This window comes from Oncorhynchus nerka, linkage group LG27 (assembly GCF_034236695.1).
Source record: "Oncorhynchus nerka isolate Pitt River linkage group LG27, Oner_Uvic_2.0, whole genome shotgun sequence".
Lineage (NCBI taxonomy): Eukaryota > Metazoa > Chordata > Actinopteri > Salmoniformes > Salmonidae > Oncorhynchus > Oncorhynchus nerka.
Genome location: NC_088422.1, coordinates 63,482,321 through 63,497,604, shown reverse-complemented (window position 1 = coordinate 63,497,604; position 15,284 = coordinate 63,482,321). Strand labels below are relative to the sequence as shown.

General features: G+C 45.4%; 1 protein-coding gene across 1 annotated transcript in view; it reads left to right on the top strand.

The window, feature by feature from the left end:
* Positions 1–15,284, top strand: part of LOC115112131 (T-cell immunomodulatory protein-like) — a 142,015-nt gene that overhangs the window by 18,511 nt on the left and 108,220 nt on the right. The window contains exons 7-8 of the mRNA XM_029638956.2: positions 1,820–1,878; positions 6,824–6,905. Coding sequence (XP_029494816.1) covers positions 1,820–1,878; positions 6,824–6,905 — 141 coding nt within the window. The remainder of the gene's footprint in view (positions 1–1,819; positions 1,879–6,823; positions 6,906–15,284) is intronic.

Here is a 15,284-nt window from a genome sequence, read left to right as displayed (position 1 = left end):
TAGCCACCCTTGATGACAGCTCTGCACACTCTTGGCATTTGCTCAACCAGCTTCACCTAGAATGCTTTTCCAACAGTCTTGAAGGAGTTCCCACATATGCTGATTACTTGTTGGCTGCTTTTCCTTCCAACTCATCCCAAACCATTTCAATTTGGTTGAGGTCGGGTGATCTGATGCAGCACTCCATCACTCTCCTTCTTGGTCAAATAGCGTGTTGGGTCATTGTCGTGTTCAGCGCAAACCAGATGGGATGACCTATCGCTGCAGAAGGCTGTGGTAGCCATGCTGGTTAAGTGTGCCTTGAATTCTAAATAAATCCCTGACAGTGACACCAGCAAAGCACCATCACACCTCCTCCTCCATGCTTCACGGTGGGAAACACACGTGCGGAGATCATCTGTTCAGCTTCTCTACGTCTCACAAAGACACGGCGGTTGGAATTAAAAATCCATTGCTCGTGTTTCTTGGCCAAAGCAAGTCTCTTCTTCTTCTTGTTGTCCTTTAGTAGTGGTTTCTTTGCAGAAATTTCACTATGAAGGCCTGATTCACGCATTCTCCTCTGAACAGTTGATGGTGAGATGTGTCTGTTACTTGAACTCTGTAAAGCATTTATTTGGCCTGGAATTTCTGAGGCTGGTAACGCTAATGAACGTATACTCTGCACCAGAGGTAACTCTAGGGCTTCCTTTCCTGTGGTGGTCCTCATGAGCCAGTTTCATCATAGCGCTTGATGGTTTTTGACTGCACTTGAAGAAACTTTCAAAGTTCTTTGACATTTTCCGTATTGACTGACCTTCATGTCTTAAGGTAATGATGGACTGTCATTTCTCTTTGCTTATTTGAGCTGTTCTTGCCATAATACACATTAAGAAGGAAATAAATTCCACAAATTAACTTTTAACAAAGCACATCTGTTAATTGCAATGCATTCCAGGTGACTACCTCATGAAGCTGGTTCAGAGAATGCCAAGTGTCCAAAGCTGTCATCAAGGCAAAGGGTGGCTACTTTTTAAAGAATCTCAAATATAAAATATATTTAGATTTGTTTAACACTTCTTTTTTTTTTTTTGATTCCATATGTGTTACTTCATAGTTTCATAGTTTTGATGTCTTCACTATTATTCTACAATGTAGAAAATAGTAAAACATAAAGAAAAACCCTTGAATGAGTAGGTGTGTCCAAACTGTTGACCGGTACTGTATATTATGTAAGAAAAGAAAACACTTTACTTTTCATCATGCTCCCATCTCTTTCTCTGGCCATTGGGCCTACTTGTCTCACACAGTGAACTGAAGTGTGATTGGACAGTACAATGCAGGAGAAACAGACTAGCTGAAGACAGTAGAGAATAATCCATTTGATGAACAGCACTGCACAGTCAGAAACCCAACTAATTCAGTGGCCTTGTGGTTAGTGTGAGTGTCCGCCCTGAGATTGGAAGGTTGGGTGTTTGATCCCCGGCTGAGTCATACCACATACTGTAAAAATGTGACCCGATCCGTCTCTGCTTGGCACTCCGCAATAAAGGAGATAGACTAGCATCTTCTCCAGGGTGTGTACTTGTACATCAAGCGGACTCACGCCGCTCCCATCAACCATTCCGGCTCCACAAGCAAATCTACTTAACTTTTCTTACTGCACAGTCAAGGGTTACTATAGCTTCTGTATCTATACTGTTGGCTTCTGTTCTCTATTGTAAAACCTCTGAAAAACACTGTATGCCTCAGACGGTTCCATTTATCTCTTGTTTTTTTTCGGTTCTTCTAGGGAAATGGCTCCCAGTGAATAATAGCATATTTTCTCTCATTCTATTTTCAGATTTGTTCCTCACAACCCAAGATGACAATGGTCTTGGCTTCGAGACGTGGATTAATAAGGTACGGCACAATCACATTTGTCTTTTATGTTGACTCTGTCTACAATTGACAATCTCTACTCAGTGAAAACATGGGTAAAGTTTATAGTTGGGGCGGCAGGTAGCCTATCGTTGGGCCAGTAACCGAAAGGCTGCTGGTTCAAAACCCCAAGCAGGCTAGGTAAAAAATATGCCGACGTGCCCTTGAGCAAGGCACTTAATCATAATTGCTTCTTAAAGTCGCTTGGTATAAGAGGGTCTTCTAAATGACATGTGTAAATGTAATTGTTTCTCTCACAGCACAGTAGTTTCAGAGATACTTTATTTTTGGTAGATTTTATTCGGCCCTTCCGCTGTTGTGGTAGTTTGCATTCTGCAAGTGCACTGATACAGTCAGTTCAGGTTTTTTAGGGTTATTTAACATTCAGGATGCGGAGGCTCACAAAGCACAAGAAGAGAGGGAAAGGGAAGGGTTGAGGTTGCTGGTATATGAAAAATGTGACCGAGGAAGGAGGGCAAGATGGATGAAAATGGGGGGCAGTGGAGAAAAATAGACTTTGTTTGGTGTAGTACTGTAGATGGACACTGTTCACCTCCCGCTGAGTTTGACCTCTCCAATGCTGCCACTGGTCTGTCTTTGAGCTGGAGGGAACCAATCTGACTTGTGCTTTAATAATCTATTTTTATGGACGTAATCTCCACGGGCCGTGCTGCTTTGCCTCAGCCTGTAGGGACACTGCACAGTGCACCAGCCAAAGACAGACGGTACAGCAGGGAATACTTGGGTTGGTGATTAAAAGCAGGGGTGTGTTCACCAATCGTTAATCCCATCTGATTCATCCAGCCAGTTTACCCTTTCCTATTGTTCTTCTTTTTGTTTCTATGACTTATTTTGGGAGGAAGAGGAGTTTGGTTTTGGGGTTGATGATAGAATGCACCAGTGGTTGGTGGCAACAAAGTTATTGAAGTGTGTCCATGATTTAATTCACCAACGTAACACATGCACACACTATGTGACAGACACAACCAGGGGCTAATTTCCTGGTTTCCTCTGTGTAAAACCCCAGTAATCCCTGGCTGCCGCCTTTACTGGGTGGGCTTTCGTTTAACAGCCGCAGTTCACGGGCCAGTGCTTTAGCCCATTTCAACACTTCATTTTAATGACTTTTTTTCTTTCTGAAGACTCCCTGGGCACCCTTCTGCTCTTCCCTCTGATTATGCAAGAACAGCCTTTGTTTGTGGAGAATGCAAAGGCAGAGGGGACGCTTTTCATTGGCTAATGCCAAGCCGTGGACAACCCATTTACTCTAATACCTGATATGATCTGTCAATTCACCAGCTGAAGGAGCCGTTCCTGCTAAACAAACATGCAGGGAATGCATTAGCTGTTTGATACTTTGATTAGTTTTCTCAGTAGTCGCAGTAAAGTGAATTCGAAAAGTGCATCGTTGCATGAGAGACACACCAAATGCGCTCTGTGTAAACAGAACCTGCTGCCGTAGTCTGCGGAACTTCACACTTCAATCAGCTCTCTTCACTCAATCAGAAAGGCAACACAACAGATTTAATCACGAACGGCTACCGTGCCTCACATCAGTAGGCCACCACCAGTCAGTCACAAAGACTTAGATCTCCCCTACTATACTCTAGAGATGGTTAACACGTTCCTGACTGTATCGTATTATATTTCTGTTGTTGGTTTTTACCTCTTCTTTCTCCCCAATTTCGATCTTGTCTTATCGCTGCAACTCCCCAAAGGGCTCGGCAGTCAAAGGTCGAGTCATGCGTCTTCCGAAACATGAACCGCCAAACCGCACTTCTTAACACCCGCTCGCTTAACCCGGAAGCCTACCGCACCAATGTGTCGAAGGAAACACCAGTCAACTGATAACCGGCGTCAGCCTGCAGGTGCACGGCCCGCCACAAGGAGTCGCTAGTGTGATGAGCCAAGTAAAAGCCCCTGTGGCCAAACCCTCCCCTAACCTGGACGACGCTGGACCTATTGTCCACTGCCCTATGGGACTCCCGATCACGGCCGGTTGTGACACAACCCAGGAACAAACCCGGGTCTATAGTGACACCTCAAGCACGGCGATGCAGTGCATTAGAACGCTGCACCACTCTGGAAGCCCCTGTGTGTGTGATTTTTAAAACTCCCAATCAGATGGGCACCGTGAGGTAATCACACAACTCGATCTTCTTGTTTTTAAAGCACGCCCACAATTGGTCCAGCGGCCGTTCTCCACAAGTTAGTCACACACACACACACACACACACACACACACACACAATACGCACATGGACACACTCAGTCAGAGCCTCGCCATGTGTTTAGAACAGATTTAACCATCCAGATGTCTGTGTTCTCCAAACACACCATCATAGGTGCTCCATGAGTCAACCCCAGACTCAATCAGATGATCACTGTGTAACGTAACACAGACGCAATCAGCCGAGCCACACTGCGGAGCGGTGCGTCCTGCCATGCCGTAGCTGCTTGGTAGGTGGGTACTGACTAACGGAGAGAGAGAGGCGTGATGGAAGGGCAGGTCTGGGATCACACACTTTGACAAAACCAGAGGAGACGCTCACATGCTCGCTCAGTCTGAAAAGCTGCTTACTTTTTGTCTGACTGCCAGGTAATAAATAAGCACAAGCATAAAGGAAGAGCAGTGAACGAATGGGATGTTTTTTTCTGTTTTCTTGCTGAAACTATTCTCAGATGTCATAAATCACTAATGGGTCGCTCGGCAGGCCTCTGCTCTCCTACCGGGCCGGGCCACATCTGCTGCTCCAGAAGGGAGAAGGAGATAAGGAGAGAGGAAGAGTTTTACAGCCCCCAATATCTCCCCCTTTTCTGTTTTTGTTCCAAATACACGATTCATTATGTCACATCATGTAGAGTCACGGAGTATGGAGGGAAGTCCTGCTGCATTCACATGATGGTTTCAAAACTAAAGCAACTCCTGTTTGAGAAAAGTATTTGACGTTATCTTTTTGGGACCTCACATTCTAAGGCAGGGGTGGGCAACTCCAGCCCTCGAGGGCATGATTGGTGTCATACCTTTTCTCCATCCCTAGCAAACGCAGCTGATTAATCAAATTGCATTCTAAATTGACGATCATGGTTTAGGTGATTATTGGAGTCAGGTGTGTTAGCTGGGGCTGGGACAAAACGGTGACACCAATCAGGCCCTCGAGGACTGGAATTGCCCACCCCTGTTCTAAGGTAACGGGGCATATGTTTGAGTTGCAAGAAGCCGGCAGAACCTACAACTGAGCCGTGTGTATCCCAGCCTGCTAGTGTGTTTCTACATGTAGCTAGCTGCATGGTTCTTGGGTGCAGCGTGTTCCCTCTGGCTGGAGAGTAAAGGCCAGAGGGTATTCTGTGTGGTAACAGGAGAGTGCTCCTGTTCTCTGGGGCCTTGCGTCAGGGTCCGCTGAGAGCTCTGTGTTCATGAATGTCACTGTGTTGGTCACTGGACACCAGTCCCCCAAGAGGCCAGAGTCTAATAAGAACACAGACACGCACTGACACTTCTGCCATATTTATTTTCGGTAAACAGAAACCATTTGTATAGAGAGACTATTCCAGCTTGAATCTCAAAGCTCAGCCATCAAGATTTATATCAGAGTGTATCACATATAGTCACCTCTGAAATTATTGGTACCTTTTTATAAACATGAGAAAAAAATACTGTATGAAATAATAATACAAACACTGATCTCAGTCTCCGGACTTGAACCCATTGAAAACCTGTGGTTTGAATTGAAGAGGGCAGTGAGTTTATAAGCACAGACCGAAGGATATCAATGATCTGGAAATATTCGGTATGGTGCAAGGGTCTAAGATCCCTTCCAAAGTGTTCTCCAATCTCAGTGCCCTTATCATTGTAAGGGGAGGGTGCACAAAGTATTGAAAACATAGGTGTTGAAATTATTGGCACCCTATCTTTTTGAGAGAGAAAAAAAAGATAACTTGTTTAAAAATATCTATTCCTTTGAGCAATTGTATTAGTATAAAATAATATAATTTCTCAATTTGTTTTGCATACAATATACGGGGTAGAATTATACAATCATTTTTGCTCCTCTTTTTATCAAGGGTGTCAATAATTTCGGGCCCCACTGTATCTAGCTGATCATCAGCTCATTTCTCCAACAAACACTAATTTAGTGATGACCATGACTCTCATTGAGCTCAAGGCCCTCTCCATCACCTTAGAAATAATCTGCTAACAGATTGGCATTGACACAACTCCATCTCTAAGATTATCCTAAAATAGCCCTGAAGCCCATGTCTCCTCACTACTAAATCTATGTGTAATCTCTCGCTGACTATTTATTATCTCTCGATGTCTGATGTGCTAACAACTGATGTTGGCAGCGAGGGGACAACTGGAGGTGGTTTTGTTAAGAGTGTAGACTGCAGTTTGGCCGTTGTGCCGTTCGTTACATGTGGGTCTGTATGTGTGTGAGCGTTTTTCTTTTCTCTCTCTCTCTCTCGCTCTCTCTCTCTCTCTCTCTCTCGGCATTCAAGACCAAAGCACTGTCTGTTCCATTGGCTGACTCTTAGCATGACTGCTAACTGCATGGAGCTCCTGTAGTTCAGCACACCACTGAGCTGAAATCAATTCAAACGTCAGGCTGATCATGCCTGCTCCTTCCCTGCTGTTGCCCTCGCTGCACTTTTCTACTGGTCCCCTGTCACCCGCTGTGTCCCCTGTCACCCACTGTGTCCCCTGTCACCCACTGTGTCCCCTGTCACCTACTCTGCCTGCCCACACAATTAAAGCAGCCCCTGACTAATGGTTGGTCAAAGGACCATGCTACTTGTCCTTTCACTCAATCATTCAGTTTTGAAATGTACAGTAGCCTACTGTATCTACTCTGGCAACTTGTGTTTATGTTTATCTCAAAGGAAAAATCATTCTGCGTTTTAATATGAACTTTACTTTTTCTTTCAGGATGGGAACTTTACCAAAACCCAGCCCGGACGTATACCAGAAAATGTCAAGAAAGTTGGCCAGTCTTGTTTTGTCGACTTTGGTGAGTTTTCTCATTCGGTCTTTTAAACTCCCTGTTCCATCATTGCTCTTTTGCAGTGCCAGGAATGGTTGGTGTCTGTCTTCAAAGGCCCCTAAACGTAACTCTCTGCTCTTCGGGGGATGACATTTTCAAACAGCTCTGATCTAATAGGATTTCCCAGACAGAGAGAGCACAGAGTTTCCCAACATCTTATCTAGTTAGAACGTCTCGTCTTTACTCCTTGTTCTGAAGTTTGTTGGCTTGGGTGTTGAAGTAAAATCTCAGTCCTAGTAAATGAGTTGTAATCTTAAAGTTGAAGTAGGTCCAAAACAAGGTGGCCGGACAACCTTTTCAGAATTGATTTCTTGATCGACCACAGGGTTCTAATCTACTCCATATCATGAAGCATCATATCCACTTTAAGTAAACTATTTGTTGAATTTTTACTGGATGAAACACACACACAAACAAATATATACATACACATCATTGCCAATATCAATATTTTAACAGTCAGGGGTGTCATGAAATATTTAGAGTACAAATTTCCTCATCCCAAATTGCAAATGATTCATGAGCCCAGGGGAATTACCTATGTGGTTTTCTGTGTGTATTTAATTCTTTATTTCAGACGGACTTGGCCTTTTATGTTCAAATCTCAAGCTTATCTGAGCAAACAAGAACTTTTTACTTTTTCAATCTTTTTACACTTTTTTTATCTTCTTTTCACTTTGTTACTATGGAAATGTCACTTCAAGCTGTTACCATGGTGAGGAAGGTTAAGCGGAGGTGCTCAAAGACCTAAAGATTCAGAGGGATAGATCTTGTCAACCCTTCTACACTTTCAGACTCTGGAGGGTAATAAGGATCAACTGGAATGCGCTTTGCTTTTGCCACAGTTTATGACGCTACACGGGGCCTGGGATATAACATATGAATAAATTAAATACAAATATAGGACATAACACATCACGACAAGAGAGGCAACACTACATAAAGAGAGACCTAAGATGACAACATAGCATGGCAGCAACACATGACAAAGCAGCATGGTGGCAACTCAACATGGCAACACAACATGGCAGCAGCACAACATTGGTAGCAGCACAAAACCGGGTCCAAACATTATTGGGCACAGACAACAGCACAAAGGGCAAGAAGGTAGAGACAACAATACATCACGCGAAGCAGCCACAACTGTCAGTAAGAGTGTCCATGATTGAGTCTTTGAATGAAGAGATGGAGATAAAACTGTCCGGTTTGTGTGTTTGTTGCAGCTCATTCTAGTCACTAGCTGCAGCGAGCTGAAAAAGCCAGGGATGTGTGCTTTGGGGACCTTTAACAGAATGTGACTGGCATAACAGGTGTTGTATGTGGAGGATGAGGGCTGCAGTAGATATCTCAGATAGGGGAGAGTGAGGCCTAAGAGGGTTTTATATATAAGCATCAACCAGTGGGTCTTGCAACGGGTATAGAGATGACCAGTTTACAGAGGAGTATAGAGTGCAGTGATGTGTCCTATAAGAAGCATTGGTGGCAAATCTGATGGCCGAATGGTAAAGAACATCTAGCCGCTCGAAAGCACCCTTACCTGCCGATCTATAAATTACGTCTCCGTAATCTAGCATGGGTAGGATGGTCATCTGAATCAGGGTTAGTTTGGCAGCTGGGGTGAGAGAGAAGCGATTACGACAGCGAAAACCAAGTCTAGATTTAACTTTAGCCTGCAGCTTTGATATGTGCTGAGAGAAGGGCAGTGTACTGTCTAGCCATAGTCACCTTAAATGTTAAATATGTCACCTCATACAAGAACTTGGGAGTATCTCAAGCTCTAAACCCTCAGAGGTAGTAATCACACCAGTGGGGAGAGGGGCATTCTTCTTACCAAACCACATGACCTTTGTTTTGGAGGTGTTCAGAACAAGGTTAAGGGCAGAGAACTTGTTGGATACTAAGAAAACTTTGTTGTAGAGTGTTTAGCACAACATCTGGGGAGGGGCCAGCTGAGTATCGTTGTCACATGTGCAGGTGTTACTGTTTAAATGGAAAAGGATGACTAATGAATCAAGACGGACTCACCATTCATTGTATGAAACACAAGGAGTGTTGATGTTGGTGCTCCCAATTACTGCACGTTGCCCACTCATTACCTTCTAATAACCACTTCAATTCATTATATTTTGCATCCTTTTCTTTTTCTGCGCTTGCTTGCACTTGAAAAGGTTCTCCCACACCATACACACACACACACACACACACACACACAATACATTTGTTTGTCTCTGCTAGTAAAGTAACGAATCAGAGGTGAGGTTGCTGCTGACTGACTACTAGATCGATGGAGCACAATGTGGCGCTCTGGCCTGCTTTAGAAGAGATTGTCTTTGATATGGCAGGACCTAGGGAGGGGATGGAATATCCAAAACGGACAGACACATACACCCTCACCCAAACACAGTGCAGGGAGAAATATGCTCAATTGTAGCAGCCGCTTCTTGGTAGGCCCTCCACCAGTCACCAAGGGCATTATGATGCTAACGTGGCCCCTGTCACTACATCAAGCCAGGTAGGCATGAGCACCGGGAGCAAAGGCCAGCACACGCCTGCAACGAGTTTAAAGAGCTTAATTGAGCGTGATCTTCAAAGCACGTTATCCTTGATTTCACTTTTGTTCCCTGAGAGCCTTTGGTGCTGATTTGAATATCAGCACCTAATTAAAAATATATATATTGGATTCAGAGCACCTGTTCTTTGGAGATTGGGGGGGGGGATATGACCTCTGGGAGAGGAATGAAAGAGGAGACTGGGTGCTTCAAAGACTCAAATGATTTCAATGTGCGAGAAATAAAAAGGAAAAAAGGGCACAGAAAAGCTGGAAGTGTGCAGATAGAACAGAGACCGAGGGAGATGGAGCTGGGAGAGGGAGGACTAGAGAGAGAGAGGGAGATGGAGCTGGGAGAGGGAGGACGAGAGAGAGGGAGATGGAGCTGGGAGAGGGAGGACTAGAGAGAGAGATGGAGCTGGGAGAGGGAGGACTAGAGAGAGAGAGGGAGATGGAGCTGGGAGAGGGAGGACTAGAGAGAGGGAGCTGGAGCTGGGTGAGGGAGGACTAGAGAGAGAGAGGGAGATGGAGGACTAGAGAGAGAGAGAGAGAGGGAGATGGAGCTGGGAGATGGAGCTGGGAGAGGGAGGACTAGAGAGAGAGAGGGAGATGGAGCTGGGAGAGGGAGGAGCTGAGAGAGGGAGGACTAGAGAGAGGGAGATGGAGCTGGGAGAGGGAGGACTAGAGAGAGGGAGGACTAGAGAGAGGGAGGACTAGAGAGAGGGAGGACTAGAGAGAGGGAGGACTAGAGAGAGGGAGGACTAGAGAGAGAGATGGAGCTGGGAGAGGGAAGAGATGGAGCTGGGAGAGGGAGGACTAGAGAGAGGGAGATGGAGCTGGGAGAGGGAGGACTAGAGAGAAGGAGATGGAGCTAGGAGAGGGAGATGGAGGACTAGAGAGAGGGAGATAGGAAAGCAAGCAGCGTGACGCGTCTGCTTGATATCGGAGTGGGAATTATTCTGATCACACTCCAAGCTTTCAATTTTCGCCTACACCTCAGTGATAGATGGCGGATACAGGAGTGACCTTCCCTCTAAACCTCTTCTCCAACACACACACTGTATCATCAACAATTCATCCATAACATGAATCTATGAGCTTTCAAATAGTGATTAAGGTAATATAATGTTGGGCTGTTTCCATTTTAGTTCCACATGTATACACATTCATTGTGTGGTTTTTCAGTTACCAATTCTAGGATGAGCCTTTCTTCCAAAGACTCATTAGACAGGAGTCCCCCCTTAGTTAAGACCCAGACAACCATGTGGGGGGAGTCCCTTGCTAATTAGTGACCTTAATTCATCAATCGAGTGCAAGGGTGAAGCGTAAACCCGCAGACCCTCGGCCTTCCGTGGGATGAGTTTGACACGTGCATCAGAAGGACTCGGTTAGAACGTCTGTTGGAACTAAGCCGCAGGTTAACGGCAGCAATCGCTGGCGCAACACTTCCGTCACACTGTAGCCACGCCACCGTAGTCTTAATGCATGCACAACATACGCCAGACAAAACATTCCCATCTGCCTTAGCGTAGCTGTAATTGCATTTCTCAAAGCGACAGCGCCCAATACATAATTCATTGATGGAGACTGCACAGCTAAGGACCACGGGAAGAGTTGACTGGTAATGCAGTTAGAGGAATTACGTTGATGACATGATGATTTGTGTTCTTTTTTCTCTCTCTCCGAGCTGAAGCAGCTCATGTACTAGAGTACATCTGAGGTGACGTTTAAAAAAATTTAAAAAACCTGAACGCTACCCGGAGGATTTCCTCTCCTCCATTAGTGTCTTAACAGTGACAGCTCTGTGGTAGAACTACAGCGGTCCGTGTGCCGAGAGTCTTCTCAGGGAATGCTTTTTGAATATGTATGGGGTATTTGTGATGCATCCCTTGATATGTTTTATTTTTTTCTGCCTCTCTCCCAGGCATTGTTTTTTTGTTTTTTCCCATCTCTTCTGGTGTGATATTTCTCTGACTTCATCTTCTCTGTGTCTTTTTGAGAGCAGTGTTGTAGAGGCAAAATAGTGACACGTTATTCTTGGCTTTTGGATTGGGATCAGTGTCGTGGTAAGAAAGTCTGAAATACCTAATGGTCGTCGTCAAGGATAACACCTCATACATAGTTTTCTCTTTAATCGGTGCGCACCGGCACACACACACACACACACACACACACACACACACACACACACACAAATACAACTTTTCACATTGACACAGACACAGAGAGAGCCTCCTTAGCCCTACCCAGGTCTGGTTGCATGGCAGGGTCCAGATAAGATTACAGACTTGGGGGTTGTAATGTGTCTGGCTGCAGGCTGGTTCCCTGGGCCAGGGGGATACAGGAGGTGTGGATGAGTGGAGTGTGTAATCTCTGGGTTTCTCTGCAGGCCCGGCCTCTGATTTGCATTGTTATTGGTCCTGTGTCGTATCCTATGAATGCCAATGGGGGTGTCACCCGGCATCATAGCTTCACCAGGCACTGCTCTCTCTCTCTCCTCCTATCTCTCTCTCCTCCTATCTCTCTCTCCTATCTCTCTCTCTCTCCTCCTATCTCTCTCTCTCTTGCTCCTATAGCTCTCTCTCTCTTCCTCCTATAGCTCTCTCTCTCTTCCTCCTATATCTCTCTCTCTCTCTTCCTCCTATATCTCTCTCTCTCTCTTCCTCCTATATCTCTCTCTCTTCCTCCTATATCTCTCTCTCTTCCTCCTATATCTCTCTCTCTCTCTTCCTCCTATATCTCTCTCTCTTCCTCCTATATCTCTCTCTCTCTTCCTCCTATATCTCTCTCTCTCTCTTCCTCCTATATCTCTCTCTCTCTCTCTCTCTTCCTCCTATATCTCTCTCTCTCTCTTCCTCCTATATCTCTCTCTCTCTCTTCCTCCTATATCTCTCTCTCTCTCTTCCTCCTATATCTCTCTCTCTCTCTTCCTCCTATATCTCTCTCTCTCTTCCTCCTATATCTCTCTCTCTCTTCCTCCTATATTCTCTCTCTCTTCTCTATATCTCTCTCTCTCTTCCTCCTATATCTCTCTCTCTCTTCCTCCTATATATCTCTCTCTCTCCCTCTTCCTCCTATATCTCTCTCTCTCCCTCTTCCTCCTATATCTCTCTCTCTCCTCTTCCTCCTATATCTCTCTCTCTCTCTCTTCCTCCTATCTCTCTCTCTCTCTTCTCTTCCTCCTATATCTCTCTCTCTCTCTCTTCCTCCTATATATATCTCTCTCTCTCTTCCTCCTATATCTCTCTCTCTCTCTCTTCCTCCTATATATATCTCTCTCTCTCTTCCTCCTATATATATCTCTCTCTCTCTTCCTCTATATATATCTCTCTCTCTCTTCCTCCTATATATCTCTCTCTCTCTTCCTCCTATATATCTCTCTCTCTCTCTCTCTCCTCTATATATATCTCTCTCTCTCTTCCTCCTATCTCTCTCTCTCTCTCTCTCTTCCTCCTATATCTCTCTCTCTCTCTCTCTTCCTCCTATATCTCTCTCTCTCTCTTCTTCCTCCTATATCTCTCTCTCTCTCTCTCTTCCTCCTCTCCTCTTCTCTATATCTCTCTCTCTCCCTCCCTCTCTCTCTCTCCCTCTATATCTCTCTCTCTCTCTCTCTTCCTCCTATATCTCTCTCTCTCTTCCTCCTATATCTCTCTCTCTCTCTCTTCCTATATCTCTCTCTTCTCTCTTCCTATATCTCTCTCTCTCTCTTCCTCCTATCTCTCTCTCTCTTCCTCCTATATCTCTCTCTCTCCTCCTATCTCTCTCTCTCTCTCTCTCTTCCTCCTATATCTCTCTTCTTCCTCCTATATCTCTTCCTCTATATCTCTCTCTCTCTCTCCTCCTATCTCTCTCTCTCTCTCTCTTCCTCCTATCTCTCTCTCTCTCTTCTTCCTCCTATCTCTCTCTCTCTCTCTTCCTCCTATCTCTCTCTCTCTTCCTCCTATCTCTCTCTCTCTTCCTCCTATCTCTCTCTCTCTTCTCTCTTCTCTTCCTATCTATCTCTCTCTCTCTCTCTCCTCCTATCTATCTCTCTCTCTCTCTCTCTCCTCCTATCTCTCTCTCTCTCTCCTCCTATCTCTCTCTCTCTTCCTCCTATCTCTCTCTCTCTCTTCCTCCTATCTCTCTCTGTCTCTTCCTCCTATCTCTCTGTCTCTCTCTCTTCCTCCTATCTCCCTCTCTCTCTCTCTTCCTCCTATCTCTCTCTCTCTCTCTCTTCCTCCTATCTCTCTCTCTCTCTCTCTTCCTCCTATCTCTCTCTCTCTCTCTCTTCCTCCTATCTCTCTCTCTCTCTTCCTCCTATCTCTCTCTCTCTTCCTCCTATCTCTCTCTCTTCCTCCTATCTCTCTCTCTCTCTCTTCCTCCTATCTATCTCTCTCTCTCTCTCTCTCCTCCTATCTCTCTCTCTCTCTCTCCTCCTATCTCTCTCTCTCTCCTCCTCCTATCTCTCTCTCTCTCCTCCTCCTATCTCTCTCTCTCTCCTCCTCCTATCTCTCTCTCTCTTCCTCCTATCTCTCTCTCTTCCTCCTCCTATCTCTCTCTCTCTCTCTTCCTCCTATCTCTCTCTCTCTCTTCCTCCTATCTCTCTCTGTCTCTCTCTCTTCCTCCTATCTCTCTCTCTCTCTCTCTCTCTTCCTCCTATCTCTCTCTCTCTCTCTTCCTCCTATCTCTCTCTCCCTCCTATCTCTCTCTCTCTCTCCCTCCTATCTCTCTCTCTCTCTCTTCCTCATATATATCTCTCTCTCTCTCTTCCTCCTATATCTCTCTCTCTCTCTCTCTTCCTATCTCTCTCTCTCTCTCTCTTCCTCCCTATCTCTCTCTCTCTCTCTCTTCCTCCTCTCTCTCTCTCTCTCTCTCTCTCTTCCTCCTATATCTCTCTCTCTCTCTCTTCCTCCTATATCTCTCTCTCTCCCTCTTCCTCCTATATCTCTCTCTCTCCCTCTTCCTCCTATATCTCTCTCTCTCTTCCTCCTATATCTCTCTCTCTCTTCCTCCTATATCTCTCTCTCCCTCCTATATCTCTCTCTCTTCCTCCTATATCTCTCTCTTCCTCCTATATCTCTCTCTCTCTCTTCCTCCTATCTCTCTCTCTCTCTCTCTCTCTTCCTCCTATCTCTCTCTCTCTCTTCCTCCTATCTCTCTCTCTCTCTCTCTTCCTCCTATCTCTCTCTCTCTCTCTCTCTTCCTCCTATCTCTCTCTCTCTTCCTCCTATATCTCTCTCTCTCCCTCTTCCTCCTATATCTCTCTCTCTCTCTCTCTCTCTTCCTCCTATATCTCTCTCTCTTCCTCCTATATCTCTCTCTTCCTCCTATATCTCGCTCTCTCTCTCTTCCTCCTATCTCTCTCTCTCTCTCTCTTCCTCCTATCTCTCTCTCTCTCTCTCTTCCTCCTATCTCTCTCTCTCTCTCTCTCTTCCTCCTATCTCTCTCTCTCTCTTCCTCCTATCTATCTCTCTTTCTCTCCTCCTCCTCTCTCTCTCCTCCTATCTCTCTCTCTCTCTCTCTCCTCCTCCTATCTCTCTCTCTCTCCTCCTCCTATCTCTCTCTCTCTTCCTCCTATCTCTCTCTCTCTCTTCCTCCTATCTCTCTCTGTCTCTTCCTCCTATCTCTCTCTGTCTCTCTCTCTTCCTCCTATCTCCCTCTCTCTCTCTCTTCCTCCTATCTCTCTCTCTCTCTCTCTTCCTCCTATCTCTCTCTTCCTCCTATCTCTCTCTCTCTTCCTCCTATCTCTCTCTCTTCCTCCTATCTCTCTCTCTCTCTCTCCTCCTATCTCTCTCTCTCTCTCTCTCCTCCTATCTCTC